The sequence below is a fragment of the Salvia splendens genome, chromosome 4 (genome assembly GCF_004379255.2).
Source record: "Salvia splendens isolate huo1 chromosome 4, SspV2, whole genome shotgun sequence".
NCBI classification, from domain to species: Eukaryota; Viridiplantae; Streptophyta; class Magnoliopsida; order Lamiales; family Lamiaceae; genus Salvia; species Salvia splendens.
Genome location: NC_056035.1, coordinates 41,022,708 through 41,046,824, shown reverse-complemented (window position 1 = coordinate 41,046,824; position 24,117 = coordinate 41,022,708). Strand labels below are relative to the sequence as shown.

General features: G+C 39.4%; 2 protein-coding genes and 1 non-coding gene across 5 annotated transcripts; 1 reads left to right on the top strand and 2 right to left on the bottom strand.

Moving 5' to 3' along the window:
* The first annotated feature begins 13,532 nt into the window (after positions 1-13,532).
* LOC121800132 (calcium-dependent protein kinase 26-like) lies at positions 13,533-16,848 on the top strand. 3 transcript variants are annotated; one of them, XM_042199709.1, is made up of 6 exons: positions 13,533-13,760; positions 14,326-14,437; positions 14,520-15,035; positions 15,114-15,410; positions 15,646-16,053; positions 16,341-16,848. In XM_042199709.1, the coding sequence occupies exons 3-6, from the start codon at positions 14,522-14,524 to the stop codon at positions 16,604-16,606; spliced, it is 1,485 nt and encodes a 494-aa protein (XP_042055643.1). In that variant the 5' UTR covers positions 13,533-13,760; positions 14,326-14,437; positions 14,520-14,521; the 3' UTR covers positions 16,607-16,848. The 3 variants fall into 3 exon arrangements, with proteins under 3 accessions (XP_042055643.1, XP_042055642.1, XP_042055644.1); XM_042199708.1 differs by having other exon boundaries at positions 14,326-15,035; XM_042199710.1 differs by lacking the exon at positions 14,326-14,437 and having other exon boundaries at positions 13,534-13,760.
* A 337-nt stretch (positions 16,849-17,185) lies between these two features.
* On the bottom strand, positions 17,186-23,529 carry LOC121800131 (tubulin gamma-1 chain). The gene is made up of 12 exons (XM_042199706.1): positions 23,275-23,529; positions 22,623-22,823; positions 22,117-22,228; positions 21,553-21,953; positions 20,570-20,623; positions 20,395-20,499; positions 19,327-19,401; positions 19,202-19,246; positions 18,453-18,581; positions 18,171-18,275; positions 18,000-18,085; positions 17,186-17,401 (listed from the first exon to the last, which is right to left on the bottom strand). Exons 1-11 carry the CDS (start codon positions 23,401-23,403, stop codon positions 18,017-18,019), a joined length of 1,425 nt encoding a protein of 474 aa, XP_042055640.1. The 5' UTR covers positions 23,404-23,529; the 3' UTR covers positions 17,186-17,401; positions 18,000-18,016.
* Positions 23,530-23,959: 430 nt separating this feature from the next.
* Positions 23,960-24,031, bottom strand: TRNAG-UCC. Its single transcript has one exon. It is a non-coding gene; the product is annotated as a tRNA-Gly (tRNA).
* Positions 24,032-24,117: the final 86 nt, after the last annotated feature.

The window sequence follows — 24,117 nt, the reverse complement described above, 5'->3', positions numbered from 1 at the left end:
ATCAATGCAACAAATCATACTTATCCTTAAGAGGCAATATTCGTGTTCATCCCTTATTATAGCAAATCCTCTGATGATAAAAAATTGTATTGTTCATTATTCATTCAAAAATATAAAAAAATTGAACAATATAATAAAATATTAATGAAACGTGATTTAGAAGCCAAATAATTTTGTTGATAAGGATATTTAATTAAATAGTATTTCCTCCGTTACAAGCTAAATGTTAGTACATTCTTTTTAGTTTTTTTAATAGATAAATGAATAGTGGAGTACTATATAAAATTAAAGATCGGGTCACTAGAAACCGAGATCACGTACATACTCTTTTTTTTTATTTGTCTCACAAAAGATGTCACATTTTATTTTTTTAAAACAAAATTTGTCTCATATTAATATATGAAAATATATACTCCCTCCGTCCCATGCTATTCAAACTTTTCATCTTTATAGCGTAAACTTAAGCATAAGTAATTATTGTAATAAAATTAGTATTTCAAGTATAATAATAGAACATTTAATAAAGAAACACTTAACTAACTCTAATATCTTAATTAAATATTCTAATTTGTACTTAAAATAAAAATAGTGCAACTAGTTTGGAAAGGTCTGAAAATGAAAAGTGCAACTAGCATGGGACGGATGAAGTATTATTTATTGACTTAGCATACAAAATAATAGTATCTCCTAAAATCTTGTACCATCACAAAATGTGACATCTACCTTGGGATGGATGGAGTATAAAGTTATAGTAATCATTGCGTTAAAATTATTACTCCCTCCGTCCTTACTTGCACTATTTCATTTTGGCTCGTTACAAACTACTTACACTATTACTAGTTGAAGTTAGAGTTAATGTATTTAACTTATATGTTAGATTAAGCTAAGAGTTCCTTTATTAAGTGATATCTCGTTACACTTCAAATTCTAATTTAATTACATTAAAAAATCAATCTCAAATTTACGGCTTAAAATGAAGAGTGCAAGTAATATGGGACGAATGGAGTATTAGAAAATGACATTATAAAATATAGATATTGTAGCAAGAGAAATCATTTTTCTATTAATTTCTGGCGAATAATCAATAATCAAAATTTTACCAAGTTATATATTTGTTTTTTCATTTTGTGTGGAAAAGAGGTATGATTTGACTTCTGATTTGCGTCCCTTGATATTATACATCACTTTAGAGCATCCACAATAGCGCCTAACGCACCGCCTAGCCGAGCGCCGGCGCTAGGCGGTGCGCTAGGAGAACTATTGCAGCCGCCTAGCCGATTTCGCGGAAAAAAACCGCCTAGCGCTCGGCGGTTCCGCGGCGCTAGGCGGTGCGCTAGGCGCTATTGCAGCGTCCGGATCGCCTAGCGCACCGCCTAGCGAGAATTTTTAATTTTTTTTTGTTTCCGAAACACTATATATACGCGACTTGCCCGTTATTTTCATTCGCACCACTTGTATTAACGAGTACTCTCTCTATCTTAATTTCTGTACAAGATCAACACCTAGAAATGAGTAACGCCGGTGGTAGTGGTGGGAGTGGTGGGGATGCTGAGGAGTACGAGCGTATAATGAACGAAGTGCTAGAGGCCTATACGAACCGTGAGATTGATCAATGGATGCAGAGGGCCTTGCAGCCGGCGGTACCTCGACCTCGACCAGTGGTACACCGCCGAGCGGTGATTGATCGTGATCACGTAGCTGCACATCAGCGCCTATACGAAGACTACTTCGCACAGGAGCCGCGGTTCAACGCCAACCTTTTCAGGCGCCGTTTTAGGATGTGCAGGTCCCTGTTTATGCGTATTGTTAACGGATTGGAGCAACGATATCTGTATTTCCGCTTTAGGCACGATGCGGCTGGCAGACCCGGCCACACTCCTATTCAAAAGTGCACTGCGGCAATCCGGCAGTTGGCCTACGGAGGCGCTGCAGACATGTGGGACGAGTACCTCCACATCGGTGAGACGACTGCCCTGGAGTGTATGAAGTATTTCTGTCAGGGCGTGATTGAAATATTCGGTGATCAGTACCTTCGAAGCCCTACCCCCGATGACTGCCGGGATCTGCTGCAGATGCACGGGGAACAACACGGGTTCCCAGGGATGTTAGGCAGCATAGATTGTATGCATTGGGAGTGGAAGAACTGCCCCGCCGCCTGGAAGGGGATGTACACTACCGGCTACAAGGGAAAGAATCCCACGATGATCCTCGAGGCCGTAGCTGATTACCGGCTGTGGATTTGGCATGCGTATTTTGGGATAGCTGGTTCGAACAACGACCTCAACGTCCTCAACTCGTCGCCACTTTTCAACGAGCAGTGTCAGGGTGTCGGTCCGGCCATCAGTTTTGTCGCCAACGACAACCGACATGATATGGGCTACTACTTGGCGGATGGGATATACCCTAGGTGGCCCGTCTTTGTGAAGACGATCCGATGCCCAGGAGATGAGAAGAAGGCCTACTTTGCGGCACGGCAGGAGTCGGCGCGCAAGGACGTGGAACGCGCATTTGGTGTGCTCCAGGCTCGATGGGCGGCAGTTAAGGGGCCAACGCGTTTGTGGCACGTCGACTGCATTGCTGATATAATGTACGCCTGTATAATCATGCACAACATGATTGTCGAAGATGAAGGTGGACAACTGACTGATTGGGCCAACGACGATAATGAAGCTGGTCCAAGCCACGGCGTAGCCGCCCCTAACGTACGGAGTGGGGTACCCCACTATGAAGACGGCCGCCTCCAAGCACATGCCGACATGCGCCAAACGGAGGCTCATATTCGTCTCCAAAAGGATTTAATTGAAGAGTTATGGGCGCGGAGGGCTGCACGACGTTAGTTTTTTTTTAATTATGTAATTTTTTTTAATTAATGTACTTTGTAAATTTTATTAATATTAGTGAATTTTCTCGTTTTTGTGGCGTAAATTTAATTCGTATATTGTGAGATTATTAATTATTTCATTTTGTATATATTTGTTAATAGTGATGTGGATAGTATTATTAATGTTTCCCGTATATGTCTCGTAAATTAAATTCCGTATATTGTGTGATTGTTAATTATGTCATTTTATATAATTGTTATTAGTGATGTGGCTATTGATGTGGCTGGGCTATTTATGATGTGGCTAGGCTATGGCTGGGCTATTTATGATGTGGCAGGAGGATTTTTATTGCTGATGATGTGGCAGTGGCTAGGCTATGGCTGGGCTATTCCTATTGTGGATGGCCTTAGTAATTGAACTACAAATTGTAATGCTGAGATGCTCTAAGTTGGAATTATTTACTGACGTGTAAATACTTTTGTCCAATAGCTAAGCTTAATATCACGACAAAAAGGAAACTAGATGATAATACATTATTTCCATCCAATTAATCCGCATCCGATTATTTGCAACTTAAATAGGGCTAATACAAAATACATTGGGATGAAGACTAGGTGACCCAGTTAACATCTCATTACTACTCCCTTCGTCCCATTATAAAGAAGTGAGACATTTTTTTCTGGTAAAAAATTAACACTATATCTCTATCTTACTTTATTATTTTTCTTATTTTTTCTCTCTATTTTTTTTAATTCCTAAAAATATGTGTCTAAAACAATGACTCATTTAAATGGGATGAAATGAAGAAAGTATTTGACACTACACACTATAACACAAAAGAGATAAGTCTAGATTATTGTAGTACTACATGTTTTCGGATAAAATGAATAGTATTTGTCACGTATTATAAAGTGAATATCTTAAATTCATAGAAAGAACTTTAGCTGAAAAGATCGATTATTGCATTGCATGCTCATCAAATTGAAAAGGTAAATTCGAGGCTAAGGCTAGTGGGAGTAGGGGCAGAGCAACTATCATGTGCATGATGATGCACTGAACACTCACATGTGGTGGAAAACTATTGGTACGGACCTTGTCCTTTCACCAGGTTTCATATCTATGTCTGATTTCTTTCATCACTCACACGCCACTAATGTAATGTACTACTATTATGCTACACCCCTTCATTTTCTTTTTAACAATTAACACTTCCATATTTGCAATTGCGATTTTCAGTTACTACTTTTTTGTCATGTAATCTGATTGACTATCGAAATCGGGTCTACATTTATGGTCCTTCAATTATATAATGCACTAATTTTATGACATGGAAAGAGTAGAATATTATTCAATAATATAATTACGTATAGTTCTTGTTTAATTCTATAATTGCATATAATGAAAATCAGCAATCCATATCATTAAAACATTGTCCATTTAATATTGACAAGATAGCCATATTTAGTATACATAATAATTGTCCGATTCTATAATTCACTAATTTATGAGATATAAGGGCATCAGCAGTGGGGCGCCCTAAGGCGCGTCACGTCATCAGTTTTATTCTCCTTCCTCCCCACATGCAGTGGGGCGTCCTAAGGCGCGCCACATCATCATTTTATTGTTTTGTTTAATTAATTTAAACGTTTTCAAATAACAAGTAACGAGTAAATAAAAAACGTCTAAATAACAAATGGCGACGCATTAATAAAAAAAAGTTACACCATTCAACTTACAAAAAAAAACTACTAAGTCGGTGCAATTTCCAACTTCCGATGCAGCTCATCGATTAACGCCCGGAGATATTCGGCTTCTTCGGGGTTGGTACACTTCTTGAGGGTCTTGTGCGTCTGCAATAACGTCCTCGCCATCGACGCTGTTGCCAACGACTCAAACGCGGTGGCCGTCTGGGTCGGGAGCGTTTCCGGGGACGGAGATGGGTTTGCAGCGGTCGAGGATGAGGTCGCGGCCGCCTTCCCAGTCTTGACGCCGGGAGGACACCGGTGTGCCGGAACTCCCTTCATCCACGTACGTCCGGTTGAGGTCAACCGGGTGATTGCCGCTACCGCTGCTCGTGTAATCACCAGCTTCGGTGGTCTTCGTCCTCTTTGACACACCAGTGTGCAGAATTCCACCTTGGAACTTCTGCTTGTCCCTCAAGAGCGCCCAGATGGTCTCGTGCTTGAAGTCGTCGTACATCGACCGGTACGACAACAGCGCTTTAGCGCGCGCGTCGCTCAAGCTCTCGCCGCTCCCCTGTGCCCGCGTGGACTTCTCGAACTCCGTCGCGTACAAGTTCACTTGCTTCTTCACTTGATCCTAGTGCTTGCGGAGTTGCTCACGTTTGCGCTTGTACGCGGTCGGCGGCTTGGCCTCATTGTAGAGGCCGGCGATGCGCTCCCAGTACGCGCCCTGCCTCTAGTTGTTCGCGAAAATCGGGTCTTCCGATATCTACCCAACACCGGGCCAAAATGAGGGTTTCGTCGTCGGTGTAGTTCGTACGGCCGGGGGCGTACTCATCGCAATTTCCGGGAGGCGGCAACTTCTGCGCCCGCTGCCGGTTCCGCTTCTTTTTGGCTGGGGCGGAAGCGGTCGCGGCGGGTTCGGGATCGGAAGACGGCTCCATGTCAGACAACTCGTACGATTCCGTACTGAAATCGGGATCGTACTGGGTGTCGGCGTCGAACGAACGATATTCGCCGGGTTCTGTACCCGGCCAACGCGCCTCTCCGCTAAACATAGGACTATTGAGAATTGAATCCATTTCGCAGTAATTATGTAAATGTAATAATAAGTTTCGAAAGTGAAATCGTGAAATGAAATTACAAATGAACTCTATTTATAAAAAAACGAAACTGCGTGTCATCATCCGCGTAGCCCACAGTGGGTCGGACGATGGCGCGGACGATGGCCTATCGTCCGCGTAGGCCGCAATGGGCGGACGATGGCGCAGACGATGGACATCGTCCGCCCTATACTCCGCGCCTTAGTATAGGGCGCGACGATCGTCCGCGGCCTATGTCACGCACTCGCAATGAGGCGGACGATGGCGGGCGCGGACGATGCGCGCCATCGGGCGTGCCATCGTCTGCCCCATTGCGGATGGCCTAAGGAAAGGGTATAATATTCAATATATAATCTATAATTACGTAAGGCTCTAGTTTAATTCTATAATTGCATATAATGATAATTAGCAATCCATCATTATTTTTTATCGTAAATTTTAATATATAGATAGTCAAATTTAGTTTATATAGAATAATATTTATTGTCCTTCAATTATATAAAATATGTAGCGCGATATCAAGATAATATAGGTTTATTGCCGTTTTCTGATTTGAGGAAAACAAATCCAACTTTAGCCGCTCATCTTTATTTATATATTTTATAATGTACTTGTCACTTTTATTTATAGTAGTATTGTTGGTACATTTGTCGTGGTTCGATATTTTATTATAAAACTAACAAACATTTCAATACAATATTTTACTTTCTTTGGATATGTTGCTCCCGAAATGTAATAAATTAATCAAAGATGATTATGATAGTATCTAAGACGCATCAAATTATGAAAGCATGTGACATATTTTTCAATGTTTAGATTTTCTAACCAAATCATCGACATTTGAGCGTGATTGAGCCGTCAGTATTTAATATACGATATTGTGATATATATATTTGTTAATTATTGTGTATATTTTTATTATTTTTTACTTTTTGAGGAGACTAGTGGATAAATTAAATACTACTCCTACTACTTTTACGCATTGTAACACATACTTTTATAAGCATAGTGTTGGAGATTGGAGAATATCTCGCAAAGAATGAGGAAGATTACGAGAATATTAGACGGGATATTTAGACGCAATTAAGGAGATTATGATTGAGAAAATCTTACCATGTATAATAATCCCTAGGCCTATATATGATGTATCAGTTCATTGTTAATATACACAACACAATTATACAATTCTACATGGCATCAGAGCAGGTTAGGCTCAGAAAACTATCATCATAGCCCCTAAACATACCTTTCTCGACCGAAACGGCGAGAAAACCAATCAAGCCAAAGAGATGGCAGACGATAAACCAGAAATCGAACCTGTGACCGAGAAGATCAGGTCGAGTAAAAGTGTTACCATAGCCTTCAAATTGAACGGTTTGAACTATCCGTTATGGGCACGGCTGATGAAGGTGTCTATAGGCGGCCGAGGAGTCTACCGCCATATATCGGGAACACCACCACCGCCACTACCGACGGAGAAAGGGTTCTCCGATTGGGAGGAGATAGACCTTATAGTCTTCTCCTGGATAATCGACAATATGGAGACCAATCTAATCGTGGATTTCGTGCATCACCAGACGGCAAAGGCGCTGTGGGATACCCTCGCCATTACCTTCGCAAGTTCAGCGGACTCGTATCTCATATATGATCTGCGAGACAAAGCAAGCAGAATTATGCAAGGAGATTCAACGTTAGAAACCTACTGGAGCAGACTACACGGGGCTTGGATCGACATCGATCGATGCCCTCAAAAAACCGTAAATTGCTGCGACAAGGGAGTTGCACAATACCGAGACATCAAATCCGAGCTGCGTCTATTTAAATTTCTCACCGGATTAAACGAGAAGTATGATTGGGTTCGACGAGAGATCCTCAAGGAGGACCCCTACCCCTCAGCCGACGTGGCATACGGGTGGGTGAAACGGGAGGCGGCTCGACTCAAGATCATGCCACCGGCGTCCGATTCAACCCCCATTACCGTCGGAAATGATACATCATCGGGGGTCGGATTCGGATTCGGAGCTCGAGAGTACCGTCAACCACACCAACAGCCGCAACAGAGAGGACAGCTGCCACCGACGCAACGCTCCGTCGCCAACCGCCGGGGAAACAGCAAACCGGACAAATCTAGGCTATGGTGCTCACACTGTGGGATGCACAAGCACACAAAGGAAACGTGCTTCCAATTGGTGGGGTATCCAGACTGGTGGGAGGAAGAGAAGGCCGGAAAAGCCAAGGTTGCAATCGGAACCAACAGCGGGAGTAGAAACCCGACGGAAGGAAACCACGAAATAACGGGATTTCAGGAGAAACGGCCTGAGACCGGCGGTCTCCCAACCGGTGGCGGCGGACGTGGTGAGAACGGCGGCGGAGGGGGGAAGGCAGCGGAGGCGATGATCGCCTCGCTCAGACTCGACGGAGGCGGCGGTGAAATTGGAGGTAAAGGGTTGGGGATTGAGCACCCTAACCCTAACAACACCTATTTTGCTATTAAGTCTCAATCTCCCAAATATTATGACAAATACCCCCAGCTTACTGATAATTGCGGAAAAGACCCCATTTTATGCAAAAATTCGTTTGCATGCCTAGAAAACTTATCTTGTGCATTTGAGGCCCAAAGTTGTGATATTGTTGATGATACGGGTTGGATTTTTGATTGTGGGGCCACCGACACTATGTCATATGATAGACGTGATTTTTTGGAAATTCATAAGACTCCTAAGTCTCATATAAAAACTGCAAACGGGGGAGTAACACCTGTCGAAGGGGCAGGAACTATAGAGATTTTTCCGAATGTTCATATCCCCAACTGCCTTTATGTTCCAAAACTGTCTCAAAAGCTAATGTCAATTAGTCATGTGACTAAGGATTTAAATTGCACGTTGCTAATGCACCCAAATTTCTGTATGTTACAGGATATCCGGACGGGGAAGATTATTGGACGTGGCACTGAGCGTCGTGGGCTCTATTTTGTGGATGAGATTGCTCGACAAGATGGTGCGGCGATGCTTGCTCACGGATCCACTAATCAAGATACTTGGCTATGGCACCGTCGGATGGGCCACACCTCTCCGGGTTATTTAAAATCCTTATTTCCTAAGCTTTTTGTTCCTAGAAACTTCTCGTGTGAAGCATGAGTTTTGGCCAAGAGCCACCGAAACTCTTTTAAACCAAATGATACTCGTGTTGACACTGTTTTTTCTTTGATACATTCTGATGTGTGGGGCCCAGCGCCTATAGGAACTAGTTCTGGTTTTAAGTACTTTGTGATTTTTGTGGATGATTGCAGTAGAGCTACTTGGGTTTATTTCATGAAACATAAATCTGAAGTATATGACAAATTTTTGCTCTTTTATAAAATGATCCAAACTCAATTCCAGACACCAATAAAAATCCTACGATCTGATAATGGGGGGGAATTTTTAAATAGTTCCATGACAAAATTTTTTGGCGAAAACGGGATGGTACATCAAACTTCTTGTTCCCACACACCAGAACAAAATGGGGTAGCTGAACGAAAAAATCGAATCATCCTCGAAATGACTAGAGCCCTCCTATTTGATTCAAAGGTACCCCCTTCTTTTTGGCCAGAAGCCGTAGCGACCTCCGTCTACCTCCTAAACCGTCTTCCCACAAAAACACTTAACCGAAAAACACCCATAGATCACCTTTCCACCTTAACCAAAATTCCCTCGGCCTTATCCCTACCACCTAAGACCTTTGGATGCTCTGCTTATGTGCATGTTCCTAAGCATGAGAGGAATAAATTTTCCCCGTGTGCGATTAAGTGTGTGTTTATGGGATATGGGATCAACCAGAAGGGCTATAGATGTTATGACCCCAAGACCAAACGGGTAATTACCACCATGAACTGCAACTTCCTCGAGACCGAATTCTTCTACCACCTTGGGACTCAGGGGGAGAGTGAGAGACAGGGGGAGACCCAAGAAGATGACTCCCGTCGGTGGTATATGCCAAGTAACTTTGATTCGGATCCAACAGAGCAAGCTGGCACTGTTCATGAGCCGATCATGTCCGCAGAAACGATCCCGACAACGCTTCCGCCGCGCTCCTTTGATCCAACCGAAACGGAATCCGAGGTAATTTCTAGTCCGAGTCATGATCCTTCACCTATTGTTCCTGACTCACCTAGTACAGAAGAAGAAGAAGATACTGCAATTGACCAGGATACAGGGCAGTATGTGCTTCCTCCAAGAAGTACGAGAGGAATCCCACCCAAGAGATACTCCCCTGAACGAATAGGGAGGAGAAGCAGATACTCGGTGGCTAACTTTGCAGAAGCAAACATGTCGAAAATGGCAAAAGCGTTTCATACAGCGCTCTATGAAGAGGAGATCCCCAGAACCTTCGAAGAGGCCTTCCGAGTCAAACATTGGAGGGAGGCAATGCTTGTCGAGATGAAAGCACTGAAACGGAACGGTACTTGGGAGATCAGTCCACTGCCTGATGGAAAGCATACAGTTGGTTGTAGATGGGTGTTCACGATCAAACGTAGACCCGATGGAAGCATTGAGCGATACAAAGCTCGATTGGTCGCAAAAGGGTATACTCAGACTCAGGGAGTAGATTACTCAGAAACCTTCTCCCCGGTCGCAAAGATGAACACTATAAGAGTACTACTATCAGTTGCAGCAAATCAGGACTGACCACTTCATCAGTATGACGTCACCAATGCATTCCTCCATGGAGAACTGAAGGATCCTATCTACATGGAGGCCCCACCGGGCTTCACAGAAGAATTTGGACAGGACAAGGTATGCAAGTTGAAGAAAACTCTGTATGGACTGAAGCAATCCCCGAGGGCATGGTTTGGGAGATTCACAGACGTTATGAAACGATATGGCTATCAGCAGAGTAACTCCGACCACACACTGTTCATCAAGCGGAGAGGAGAAAAGATCACCTGCCTGATCATTTACGTAGACGATATGATTATTACAGGGGATGATGCAGAAGAATTGAAAGACCTCAAAGGGCATTTGGCTGCAGAGTTTGAGATGAAGAACCTAGGAGACCTCAAGTATTTCCTCGGGATCGAAGTGCTCAGATCGAAAAAAAGGGATCTTCATCAGTCAACGGAAATACATTCTCGACCTTTTGACCGAAATGGGAATGCTAGAGTGTAAACCAGCGGATACTCCAATAGTGCAAAACCATGGCCTTCAGATAATCAAAGGAGCAGCATCAACTGATCGAGGCAGATACCAAAGGTTGGTAGGGAAGCTTATCTATCTGTCCCACACTCGGCCAGATATCGCATATGCAGTCGGAGTGCTTAGTCAATTTATGCATAACCCACAGGGAGAGCATTGGGAGGCAGCACTCAGAATTGTGCGCTACCTGAAGGGAACAACCGGACATGGAGTATTATTTCGGAAGAATGGACACCTGGATATTCACGGGTACACCGATGCAGACTGGGCAGGGAACCCAGTTGATAGGCGATCTACATGAGGATACTTCACATTCGTGGGTGGCAACTTGGTCACTTGGAGGAGCAAAAAACAGAAGGTAGTAGCCTTGTCAAGCGCAGAAGCTGAATTTAGAGGCATCAAGAGTGGACTTACTGAAATCTTGTGGCTCAGAAGGGTAATGAAAGAACTAAACCTCGACTCAAAGAAGAGCTGCAAACTACTCTGTGACAACAAGGCAGCAATCAGCATTTCCGAGAACCCAGTGCAACATGATAGAACGAAGCATGTCGAGATCGATCGACATTTTATAAAGGAGAACCTTGAAGAGAAGATTGTAGAAATTCCATATGTAAAGTCCGAAGATCAACTCGCAGACATCTTGACCAAGGCAGTGCCTGCAAAGAACTTTCACGAAGTTTTGGGCAAGTTAAGTTTTGGGGATCCTGTCACTTAACTTGAGGGGGAGTGTTGGAGATTGGAGAATATCTCGCTAAGAATGAGGAAGATTACGAGAATATTAGACGGGATATTTAGACGCAATTAAGGAGATTATGATTGAGAAAATCTTACCATGTATAATAATCCCTAGGCCTATATATGATGTATCAGTTCATTGTTAATATACACAACACAATTATACAATTCTACACATAGAACTTGAACGAAATAAGAATTTTGTTAGGCCATAATAATATAAAGGAAAAAGTTTAATGTGTTGACATTTGAAATTATGCCTTCGATGTAATTTGGAGCTTGTGATTATCTTCTTTTCAGATGTCACTTATTGCTTTCTTCGACTCCTCCATTTTGTCGTGGCTTTGCTTGGTTTGGTCAATATGCTTTGTATATGTTCTTGTTGGTGAGTTGTTACTCTTTGTCTAATGTTTGCGCTGATTTAGCGATTGCTGTATACGAGTATGAGCTCGCCGTAATCTGTAACATTTTCGTTCTCTATAAAATAATTAGTACATTAATAGTAGTACATTTTTATTACTCCATGTGAAAGCTTGTGATGAAACTTTTTACACCAGGAGACAAATTTGTTAGTATTGGAACTTGAGTGACAATCTGGGGAAATTTATTCTTACAGTTGTGTGATGGAATTGGCATATTTATATATGTTTGGACCAAAATGTTACTCCTACTATACATACTGTATGTACTAATTATTTGCACGGTTGATCTTGAGTAATTAGATGATAATGATTTTTTTTATGCAAATTAAATAATGCTTCTCATACATTGCATATATTCCTAGGTTGTGACTTGTGATTTTGTATGATGAAAAGGGTAATTTTAAAATATACTCTAAATTTTGGCAATTCTACTGAACTGTCTACTTTTAAATGAATCATGTTCTTTGTTAAATTTCGTGTTGTATATTTTTAATGGGCTCATGCATAATTATAATGGGCTTTTAGCCCATTTTAAAGTGGCTAATAAATGATTGGATAATATTTTGAGGACATTTTAAAGTGGATTCTAGACATATCCAGTTAACATATTTTAGTCAGAAATACAGAAGTCACATGTAATAATAGTGTTTACAGCTAGCTAAGCTTTGCATCATTAGATTCCGTACAGCTGGCTTGCCTTCCAATCCAAGATTCTCTTTCTTAAAATCTTGAGATGAGTATTTATTTAAGTAGTGTATAAAGTAAGTACTATGAGAAATACCCAAAAAGAAAAACTAACAATTTAAATTGGGTCAAGGAATATATAAGCGGGAATACTAAGTGTAAAAATCGATTCAAATCGTTATTACTATGAGCATATAGCCACTAGATTTGGATGAAATGAGAATACATTAAATGTGATTTTATTTGTTTTAGGACTAAGAATATATTATAGTGACGAAAATACAAGAATGAAAATAAAAGCTAATTGATATGTTTCGCAAAAAAAAAGAGAATTAAATGAATTTTTATTCGTCATAGAGTTTTTGTCAATTATAAAAACAGCTAGTTGGTTTTTTCTATTGTGGGAAAATGGTAGTATGAAATATTTAATGAGGATGACTATATACATATCCATTATTATGCTTATAAAATTTAATTATTCTCATCCGCACGCAAGCATCCATCCATCAATGCACGCTTACTAAAAAAGCAGCCTCAATTATATTAAATCCTAGTACTATTAATTGATGCCCTAAAGGAAAAAAATTACACAATTATAATATTGTATTAAATATTGTCAAATAAAAATAACAGAGTTTTACTGCTTTTCTTAATAGCACCGCTCATCTTTCACGTTGTTCTTATAGTACACATTTATCATCGTTATTTCACTCACTAAAAGTCTCAGATTCAAAAATAGAGTCATTAATTATTAATAAATCCTAATTAGTGGATGCCATCAAGGAAAAACAATTTAATAAAATACAAATATTACGAAATACATAAATCCTGATTTGCGTCAAACTTGGTCGATAAATTTACGTGCCTTTTTTGTTAGATTTAACTGTTAGTAGTAGCAGTAATTTGTAAGTTGCAACTAGATTGCCAATTCCTTTACATAAAAGCATTAAAGTTCCGGTTCTCAGTCGCTGAACATTAAAGTGAGGCTTTTTTGAAGTGCAGTTTTTTGGAGTAGAGTTTGAATCAAGCTGAGAGCGGCGGATTTGGGGATTCTCGATTTCTCCCCAACGGACTTCTCTTCTTCCTCAACGCTTCTTCTTCTCTCTCCGCGTCTGCTTCTCTATCTTTACAATCTCAGGTAGTTTATTTCGGATTTACCTTTTTGTGTTATTGATTTTTTCTTTAACCTATCTGTTTGATGTTGATGGGCTTGTTTCGTTTTGGGATTGGAGCTCATTTTATCTCTTGTGTTGCTGTTTTGGGAAGAAATAAAGTGATGGGTTGTATGGAAATGAAACAAAGTTTCGATCTTTGCTATGAAGAATTGAAATGCTGCTCCATCTGTTTTGTTTTTTTTGTTTGTCTTGAACTCTATTCTGGATCTACTGTGTCTTCTGGAAATATGGGTTTTTCTTAGGATTTTTGTAGAAAGCTTTAATTTTGAAAAGGTTCTCAGTCTTTTGTTAAAAGATTCAGAACCCTAGTAAGAATTGGGAAATTGGGAAAATGAATTAGGTTTTTATGAGCTGGATGCAAAATAGGTCTGTAGAAGTCTTGGGTTGGGAATGTGGTATTCTTTCTTTCTGTATGCGGACAAGCAAAATTCTGTTTTTATCTTGCTGGGATGGACATGAATTACCGTGTCTACTTGGCTTTCGGTGGATTGATGTTTGGAGTAGTGATGCTTTTATTGGCTTAAGCAGGATTTTTGGATTTGTTTATCCAAAACCGAGGAAGAAGAATTGGATGTGTGTTTTAGAAGTTGAGAAAGCATGATTGGGGGAGTTTTGAATGGTGATCTTTGATGGAATAGTGGTAATTGTGACACGGGTTTTGACCGAGATGGGCAGTCGGGACATGACGCTGACTCACCCTTTTAAATGTTTTAAATCTTCAGATATGAGCAACACAATCTTGAATTTGAGCCAGACCGGTAATTTTAGGGAGCGGTATGTGCTTGGAGATCAGCTAGGCTGGGGGAGATTTGGAATTATAAGAGAGTGCTCTGATAAGTTGACTGGCGAAGTTTTGGCTTGCAAGTCTATTTCTAAGGAGAGGTTGGTTACAGAGGACGATGTTTGGAGTGTGAAGCTCGAGATTGATATTTTGACTAAGTTATCTGGACATGAAAATGTTGTGGATCTCAAGGCTGTGTATGAGGAGGAGGATTACGTGCATCTTCTGATGGAGCTATGTGCTGGTGGGGAGCTTTTCCATCGGATTGAGCAGCAGGGAAGATTGTCGGAGCATGATGCACATGTTATCTTCAAGCAGCTGATGGAAGTACTCATGTATTGTCACGATAAACGCATTGTGCATAGAGATTTGAAACCTGAAAATATCCTATTAGTCTCGAGGTCTTCCTCAACTATCAAATTGGCCGACTTTGGTCTTGCAACACATATCGAACCTGGTATGGTCTTTGTTAATTAAATATAGTAACGTTCCATCAGATGCTTTATATAGAAATTTTTAGCTTCTCCATTAACAGGAAACGCGCTGCGTGGGACCGTTGGGAGTCCGTTCTACATTGCTCCCGAGGTTTTGGCCGGAGATTATAATCAAGCTGCTGATGTGTGGAGTGCCGGTGTTATTCTATACATTCTGCTAAGTGGGATCCCTCCCTTTTGGGGGAAAACCAAATCGACCATCTTTGAAGCTGTGCGAGCTGCTAACTTGTGTTTCTATTCGGATATTTGGGATCACATTTCGATGTCAGCTAAGGACTTGATTTCTGGAATGCTGTGTCTCGATCCTGCGAAGAGATTAACTGCAGCTCAAGTACTTGGTACGTTGATACTCATTTTCGTAGACTTTAATATGCAGTAGTTTGATTTAATCATTAACTAGGGTGTGATTATCTAATTTCCAAGTACTGAGTCATGAACATTCTATAGATGGCAACTCTCAACCGAATCATATACTAAATGTTTGGTTGAGTCTAACTCTAAATTGTGTATTTACACAATCAGTTATTTTATTTTTCAAGTATCGATGGTGACCGTTTCCACACTTACTTGCAGCGCACACGTGGACAAAGGATGCTCCTCGGGGTACTGATAAACTGTATAGACAAGATATTCTCAAATGTGAACAATCAGAAGTCGGCAGCTCTTCTTTCTCGAACCTTAGTATTGCAAGGGATCAGGATCTTAGTTTCTGCAATGGATCACCACCAGTTGTGAACAAAGAGTATGAAGATTCCCCCGCTTTCTCATGTCAGTCGTCATTCTATTCAAGCCCAATGAATCAGCACACACCTTCCTCCAAACGAGAAGGAATTCATTCTGGCTGCTGTGAATCGCATGGACCTGAATTCTCGTCTCCAATTCCTTCAATGCCCAGTTTTACCTTTTTTACTCCTATGCCTGCATTTGAACCGAGCGAAGAATCACTATGTTTCAAGACCAAAGCTCTTTCAGTCGATAGAGGTATGCCTTATGCTCTAGAATGTCATCATATTTTTCTTCACATATGTTTTTTATCTTCCACTAGTACCCAAGCACGTGCATAAGTAACGTGGCAAAGACACTTTAAAATATATCTGTTTCTGTATTAGTATTTTGAATGCCTCGTCTCCAACATATGAAGATAGAATCAGTTTAAGTTATCTAAATGTTTTGCTAAATTAAATGGAGAGTGTATATTTGTTCTTGTTCTGGTTTGCCTCTTTGTGGATGCATGTCTTGACCATCGGGTGTTGTGCTCGTGCTTTCAGAACCAAATATTAGAAAGCTTATCCTACTGCCCGATTCTTCACCACCTGGACCAGACGAAGGGGAGCAGAAGTCAGAAGTCCGTAGGGGAGGATGGGTTTCAGGGACTTCAAAATCTACAAATTTGCAGAGCAAGAGGAACAACACAATCGGAGTTGGTGAACTCGACCATCTGGACCTCATTTCCACCGTTGCTGCAGTTGGCCGTTGGGCGTCCTGCACGCAGATTCCAAGTGCAACATCACTGCTACCTTCACTTGTTTGCTAGCTAAGAGAGAACTAGGAATGTATTACTATTGTTAAATTAAACTTAGAAATGTGTTACTATTATTGTTGAGTTAAACTTATATTATTCCAGGAAACATGTATGACTCTGACTGCAGCTGATAGGAATGGAGAGTGTATATGTATGTTAGGAGACATTACTGATGTTGAAGGGGCAAAGCTATGGATGGAACATTGATTTGTTTTCTTGCTTCAAATAGAATGTTTGCTTCGTTGATTTTGTTACTTTTTTTTGTTTACATTTGAAATGTAAGCTTGTTGTCTTTTTGGCTCGACTGTTTTGTGCCACATAAAAGTAACTATGGTTGAAACAAAAAGAGTGTTTTATCTTGAAAATGAGTTGGATGGTCATGGTTTTCAATGCTCGGATAAAAATCCTATTGCAGTATCAAATTATGCTAAAAAAGTTAGGATGGATTCCAATTGCATCATAAGATTAATACTAGTAGTTCCTACATTTCTTCCCAGAAAATGCTAATTCATTGTTTATATCTGAAAGTTAATTATACGTTCGATTAGAAACGTACTACTAGTACACAAGCAAAACTGCAAGTACCGAATATTTGACTCTCAATGATCTCACGATAGAATAAAAAACACGCGATGAACTGATCGATTTCCATACACAAATATGTTCGTTAGTACAAATGGAAACACCAAAAAAGGAGAACAAAAGATTCTCAAACTTCATATGGGGATTCCTACAGACGATCAACAAGCATAACTGAAAATCAAATTCACTCTTCACCATTCCTACTCAGCTTTAACGCACAGTTCCCTGTCAAAACAAAACCCCACAGACTTAAGTGGCAAATCTACAGACGATATATACAACAGAATGGTCATTAAAATAATATTGCAAATCCAATGAAGCTACCCAGTAATCGGTAAGCGAGACATGAGGCAACAAAAGGTAGTCTCAAAGAAAATGTGTTCCTTAAATTAGTGAGTTATAAATCCAAACAAGTTAATCACTGATTGGAAAAATATGAACACCAATAATTCGAAAGCTCCAAATGTCCAAGCTGTGTGGCAATTTTTCCTGTTGATGGACTCCCAACATATTTGATGCCAGGCTTAAGCACAGGCTCAACCGTCTAACTAGTTGGAAAATTCACTAGTAAATACTTATACTTACTCCGATCAAATGCACCCAATATAACTCATCTTATATCAGATAGTATAAAAATTGTTGTAAAATGGAAATCTATTGAGGTCCAAAAGTATCAATTGACATCATGCGAAGTTGACTAGTATTCCACACAAAAACTGAACACAAAAACTGAATTTTAAAACCGACACTGAAGCAACAGACACACAAGATACTAATGCCATGGAGGCTGGAATAGTACATGGATGAGAAATAGGAAACCAACCAGAAAGAGTTACAAAGTCAAACTGATAGCTTTGGATCCACTGTTCCAGTAGCATTTCCTTCTCCTGACATGAGATGGTCAGGATCCTGCAACAAGTAACAATGACAGCATTAGTTTCACCGACTCAGAGTGTAAAATACACATAAATACACCAGTCTAGCATATGGTCACCTCCATTCCCCACTTGATGTAATCTGGGGACTCACAAGCCTTGTACTCATCGACAAGACTCTCAATCATATCTCTGGATTCATCAAATTCTGAAAGATCGTTGTCCTGAATATGTTTCAACATTCTGGTTCAGTCAGAGAGTTCTGATAATTTACAACTGTGGAAAACCTAATTACATATCCGTACTCAAACAAATGAGCAGCAGACAAGCATATGTCTGTTATCCAATGAAATTTTTAACTAGACATCAACTGGTTCCAGAACAAATGACAGAGAACTTACAGCAAACATTGGGTGATTTCTGTAGTTATCAAGAAAAGCCTGCCTCTTTCTCAGCTTGTCGTATTGACTCAAGCACTTGGAGAATAAGTGGCGGATGCCAGTATGACTGGCTAACATGAGTCCACTCACCTAACAGATACAGAGAAATTATGATCAGGATCTTTCAAATTACAAAATGTGATTTGTCTGTCTATATATAATACGCAACAGGTTGTATGAGTTTTGTAAGTAAATCCTAAGCAGCGGCAGTGCTTAAAGTAGAAAATGAGTTGGCTGAGAAATTTCTCAGGTTTAGGAAATAATTTAGCTGAATTCAACTCAAGATTCCATCCTAGTGAGAATATTAACATTCTGTAGATAAAAACATAGTACTAAATAGTTGTTTTTATTACTACAGCACCACACAAGTTCTTCGTATTAGAAGAATAGAGTGGACATCTTCTAGTTATCACTTATGCACGAAGACATAAGATTACATTAGCTATTCAAGCGAGGATAAACAACACCCAGATATGTTCTTGTATTGTATAACACTTACTTAATCTTAAAATATTTAGGTGTTAATAATGATAAGACATTGAAAATAATGTGGTCAAAAGATGGGGACCAATTATGAGGTAATTGGTTTATGGATGAACAATCATGAAACAAGAGTTAGCAAGCCAGTTGAGTACATGGGACATATAAGCATGTTCCAAAGTCCTGAACAAATATTCTTATCAATGGAAACTAAACAAGTAAAGTCTTACACGGTGAGCTGTTTGCACGTAAGGAGACTTCCTAGACAGAGCAACCTGTCAAAATTGCAAAATAGCCTCATATAATAACCTGATCAGAGGACCAAAATAAAAAGGGAAATAAGATCTAAGCATACCTGAATGCTAGCAGGGCCCCATTCAATAAAATTAACAAGTTTTCTTTCACGTATTCTCTGTAAACTATCATGGACCTGGTTTTAGGGCAAGTGAGGTCAGTATTAGAGATAGAACACACATGTGACATTTCAAAAAGAAAGAAAGTATTCAAACCAGAGCAAGTCATAGGTACTTTCTGATCAAAATCGTAGGCAAGCCAAACTTTTTACATGGATTGCAGATAAGATTGATTCACATTTACAAGCATAGAAGCATCTCAGTAATGAGTCTAATGACACAGGTGACTATAGTTCATCAATCCCATGAACTATAGTTTCACATATTGGTTTTTCAGTTGAGGCATTGGGATAAAAAGCTGTAAATTCATCTGCATTTTGTACTCCATAGCTCTCATAAATTACCAGTCATCGCAGTTTGATGAAACACGGGTATTTGTAACCATTCAAACTTTATACATTTCTTATTATGCTCCAGCAAAATTCAATATTATGTCTGAACTAATGTTGTGCTGCAATAATACCAGCTGAACTTGCAAAACTGTAGCTCATGGGACATTTCTTTGCAAAATCATCTGTAGAAAAGCTCATCTAAGTCTTGTATTCTATTATAGTCTTGTTAGTACAATGATGAAGTGTGTAGAATCAGATTTTAATTTACAATTATAATAATTGCAATGTTGAAAACTTGAAACCATGAAGACAACACCACAACTATCTCCATAGTAGTCCAATGATCTAACCTGCCCAAATCATGTCAAGGGCATCGTTTAGAGTACAGATCAGACCTCTTCAGATTTAATACAAATAGCACCATCATGCCAAATTAATGGGACATAGTTCATGAGCACAAAAATTGAGTTATACAAGAAAAGATTCACTGGGTCCAATTCTGAATAATTTTGCGTAAATAGAAACCTAACAACCATTAAATATCCTTCGCAGTTAAACTGCAGATTCTCTTTCACAGCCATAAACATGGTTGAAATAAAATTAAAATGTACCAACTTCCAAGTAACAAACAGTACCAAGGAACCATATCCTAATTTGTTGAGCATTTAGGATAAATACCTGGGTAGGATCCACTTCTCCTTGAATAATGTTCAAAATTGATATATATTTTGCCTGACTAGCCTCTTTTGTTCGGGCACAAGATGAAACCATAATATTTTTTGTCTGTAAACAAGAATACCATGAGAGAATTTTCAAAACTGAATTGAGAAAAATGGAGAGGTTTCTATCTTGCCTGAAGAAGTCTTCTCATCACATCAAGTACGGTTGTTTTCCTAATTACATTAGCCTGCCAACAGGAGAAGCTGCATAAGATTGCTGACTTACAAATTCGAAGAACTACACTTTATCGCTAAGCAACAATACACAACAGAGCAAAAAAATTGAGGTCCAAAACGAAAAGAAAATACATGAATAACGGTAATTTCTAGTGGGAAGCAATATGCTAATCTGAAATGATTTTTCCAATTAGAGCATTAGTTGTCAAAATACTAATGAACATCATAAGAAGCTCAATTCTCAACATGTACAACTCTTTCTGTTAAGATGATAAACTGTGTTTCCACGTCTCACACATAACTTTGTTTAGGGCAGAAAATCAAACTGTGATCCTGAAACAATAAAAAAAACTAGAGTTCTCAGCAGTAATGGATCTTAAGAATGTGCTATAGGAGTTATTAATCTATTCCATGATGTCAAAGTGATGAAGCCATTCTAGTAATATGTATCCACACTCTTTTTCATAAAAAGAATATAACACCATTTGGCAGTCATATCACCAGAAGAGATTTGCCACTAGAGCCACAGCGCAACAAAAGTTTTCACACATACTGTAACTAATAACGCATACATGTGTCAATTAGACGTTAATAAAAAAAATTGAAGGGGATTTAATAGAAAATTAGTCACTAAAATACAGTTGCAGATGCATAACTGTGTGGAGAATTGGAGATCCATCTTAAATAACATTAACCAGTCACTGATTAATGTGTTATTAAGATCTCATGAATGTCAAAAAACAATAGAACAGTTTGTATCTACAATAAATTATCTTCAAGAACTCATATACCACTTTGACATTAACAGAAAAACTCAAGCACAAAGAATGATTTCTACTAAAAACACAATCATTTTTGAGTAATGGCTAAAAAATATTACAAACAACAAAAAAAGACAACCAACTAGGTAAATATCTATTATTAGTTAATGATATCTAACCTGGCGTTCCACAGTAAGAGGTGTATATCCTGTCATTAAAAAGTGGCACCGAGGTGTAGGGATTAAAGAAGCAAGGAGGCCAACCAAGTCATTATTCATATATCCAGGATACCGTAATGTTGTAGTGCTAGCAGACATGACAGTGGAAACTAGAGAATTTGTTTGAGTAAAAGTGGGAGTTGTGATGTGAAGCCGCTCTACAGCGATCCTATTGAGTGCAGTGTTGTCAAGAACAACCACACAATCAGCATTCAAGGTCAAACGCTTGAGCGTTAAAAGGGAATTGTATGGCTGTACCACCACATCACTAGTCTCGTTTTGGTTTGGAAATACACTATAAGTTTGTACAAGTTTTTTGCTGTATCTGTCATTCAAAGTTTCCAAGAGATAAGAACCCATCCCTGCATCAAAGAAAATCAATTTAGTAGGAGCATGCAATTACCACCACAGCCTAGCAACTACATTGGCAGACTTATTTGCTCACTCCATTATGATGGCAACCAAACTAATAAGTTTATGAATCTATACCATCTGATTCCACCAGTAATTTCATAATACACTTACCTGAGCCTGTTCCACCAGCAATTGAATGGCATAGCACAAAACCTTCAAGACTGTCACTACCATCCGCCTCTCTATCAATCATGTCCATCAAATCCTCCTCATATTGCTTTCCCTGATCAGAAGGATAAAATGTTTCAGGAAAAAAAATTGGAATTCATCAAATGGGTTCATCTAGCAAATGCAACAATCAAAGATAGAAAACCAGCATAAAACCAAAACAGGAGATGTATAATTTAACATATCAAAGCCCAAGAAAATCACTAAAGATATAATTTCCCTTTTGACATATTGAATTTTACTTTTGGAAAGATGATACAAATGCAGCGGGCCAATGCATTGCATGTAAGCAAAACAGGTTGAACTGTGGTGGCCTATAGGCACTAAGCAAGCCATGATGATTGATCATTTTGTTTAAATGATAAGAAAAGAAGAATAAAAAACAAGGGAACCCTACTACTTGCCCTAAGAAACCCCAAGAACTTGAGTAGTTAAATAAACAGCCATACCTGATGGTATCCACTTGCCCAGTTATTCCCAGCACCTCCTCCATGATCCGCAATGAATACATTCTCATGATTGTAGAGATTCCTGTATTCGCCATTTTGTATGCTATTAATCACCCGAGGCTCCAAATCCATAAGCAACGCACGTGGTATATAATGCTGGTCATCTGCTTGATAGAAAAACACATCCTTACGGTCACCTCCCTGCACAATGCACATTCATCATGCAGATAATTTAGTGAGTACAATCACCCAAAAAAACTACATTACACAATTTCCAGCACTTTGAAATGAGATAAAATCAAACAGTCACCTATCTTGCTTGCCATTTTTACTTTCCAATAAGCCATTGCAAAAAAAATCGTAGACAGCATGTAAAATATCAATGTAATTTCATACTCTCGCTCGAATTTTAGCTGTATAAACAGGGGAAACGAATTTGGGCCGAAAACAGTAACACCGCAGTAGCATTAAGTGTGGCAAGCCAATTAACGATCTTCTACAAGTACACAGAAAGAAAACTCCTCACACAGTCAAAACACCCAAGGAAACGAGCATTAGCAACAAACACACACCACTCCCAAAATCCAGACCCCGAGAGAGGGAATTCAGCATTTATGCAAAAAACAAAGCGGAAAAGCAGGGATTTAGAAACCTGGGTTGCAAAATCTTCGAGAATGCCGTCTTTGCTGATGCCGTGCTCGAGGCAGAGCTGTTTCCAGAACTCCATTCCGATCTGGTTGCCGCATTGGCCGACCTGCAGCGTGATGATTTCGCGAGGCATTTCTGGTTCTCACTCAGAAATCGAAATCAGGGTAGGGTTTTAGCGGTTTTTGAAATTGAAATGAACAGAGAAGAGTAAAGCTACGAGTGAGAAAGATTGGGGATTTTGGAATTGGGTTTTGGTGGATTGGCGGGACCTATGTACTATACTCTATTTTTATTTATTTATGGATTAAAATTAACTCTACAAATACTAGTTTCTTTTATTATTATAATTAAATAAATGTAGATTCATTCATTAATTTTATAAATTCGTGATCATCATTTCATTTAAAATGGCGATGAAATAATCGTAAATATATGACCAGTGGTAGTTACTATCCTTTCATCCTAGATATAGATGTCACATTTCACTGATGATAAAATATTTTATAGTAACAAAAATATATTTGAATGTAAATATAACATTCTTTTGATGTATGGAGTACTTTATAGTCATCTAAATTGTAATGCATAAAAATGAAAACACATTGAATGTAAAACATTTAATTTCACCTAGTAGAAACATTGTAGTAGAAATGAAGAAACTTATTAATATACACTAAAATGTAGAATTCTGCGTTTGCCGGGAGTCGAACCCGGGTCTATTGCTTGGAAGGCAATTATCCTAACCGTTGGACTACAAACGCATCATATACTTGGCAATGTTATCTAATATATTGATATTGAAAATTACTCCCCAAATATAAATCAAATACATTAATGTCTCTAAATA

What these genes read in the sequence shown, in the direction of transcription:
- LOC121800131 (XM_042199706.1), bottom strand. Translation starts at nt 23,403, where the DNA reads ATGCCTCGCGAAATCATCACGCTGCAGGTCGGCCAATGCGGCAACCAG. An exon ending in TGATGAGAAGACTTCTTCAG is followed by an intron (nt 20,500 to 20,569) that starts GCAAGATAGAAA and finishes TCTTGTTTACAG; the next exon opens with ACAAAAAATATTATGGTTTC. An exon ending in ACGTGCAAACAGCTCACCGT is followed by an intron (nt 18,582 to 19,201) that starts GTAAGACTTTAC and finishes TGTATCTGTTAG; the next exon opens with GTGAGTGGACTCATGTTAGC.
- LOC121800132 (XM_042199708.1), top strand. Translation starts at nt 14,414, where the DNA reads ATGGTGATCTTTGATGGAATAGTGGTAATTGTGACACGGGTTTTGACC. An exon ending in TGCAACACATATCGAACCTG is followed by an intron (nt 15,036 to 15,113) that starts GTATGGTCTTTG and finishes CTCCATTAACAG; the next exon opens with GAAACGCGCTGCGTGGGACC. An exon ending in AACTGCAGCTCAAGTACTTG is followed by an intron (nt 15,411 to 15,645) that starts GTACGTTGATAC and finishes ACTTACTTGCAG; the next exon opens with CGCACACGTGGACAAAGGAT.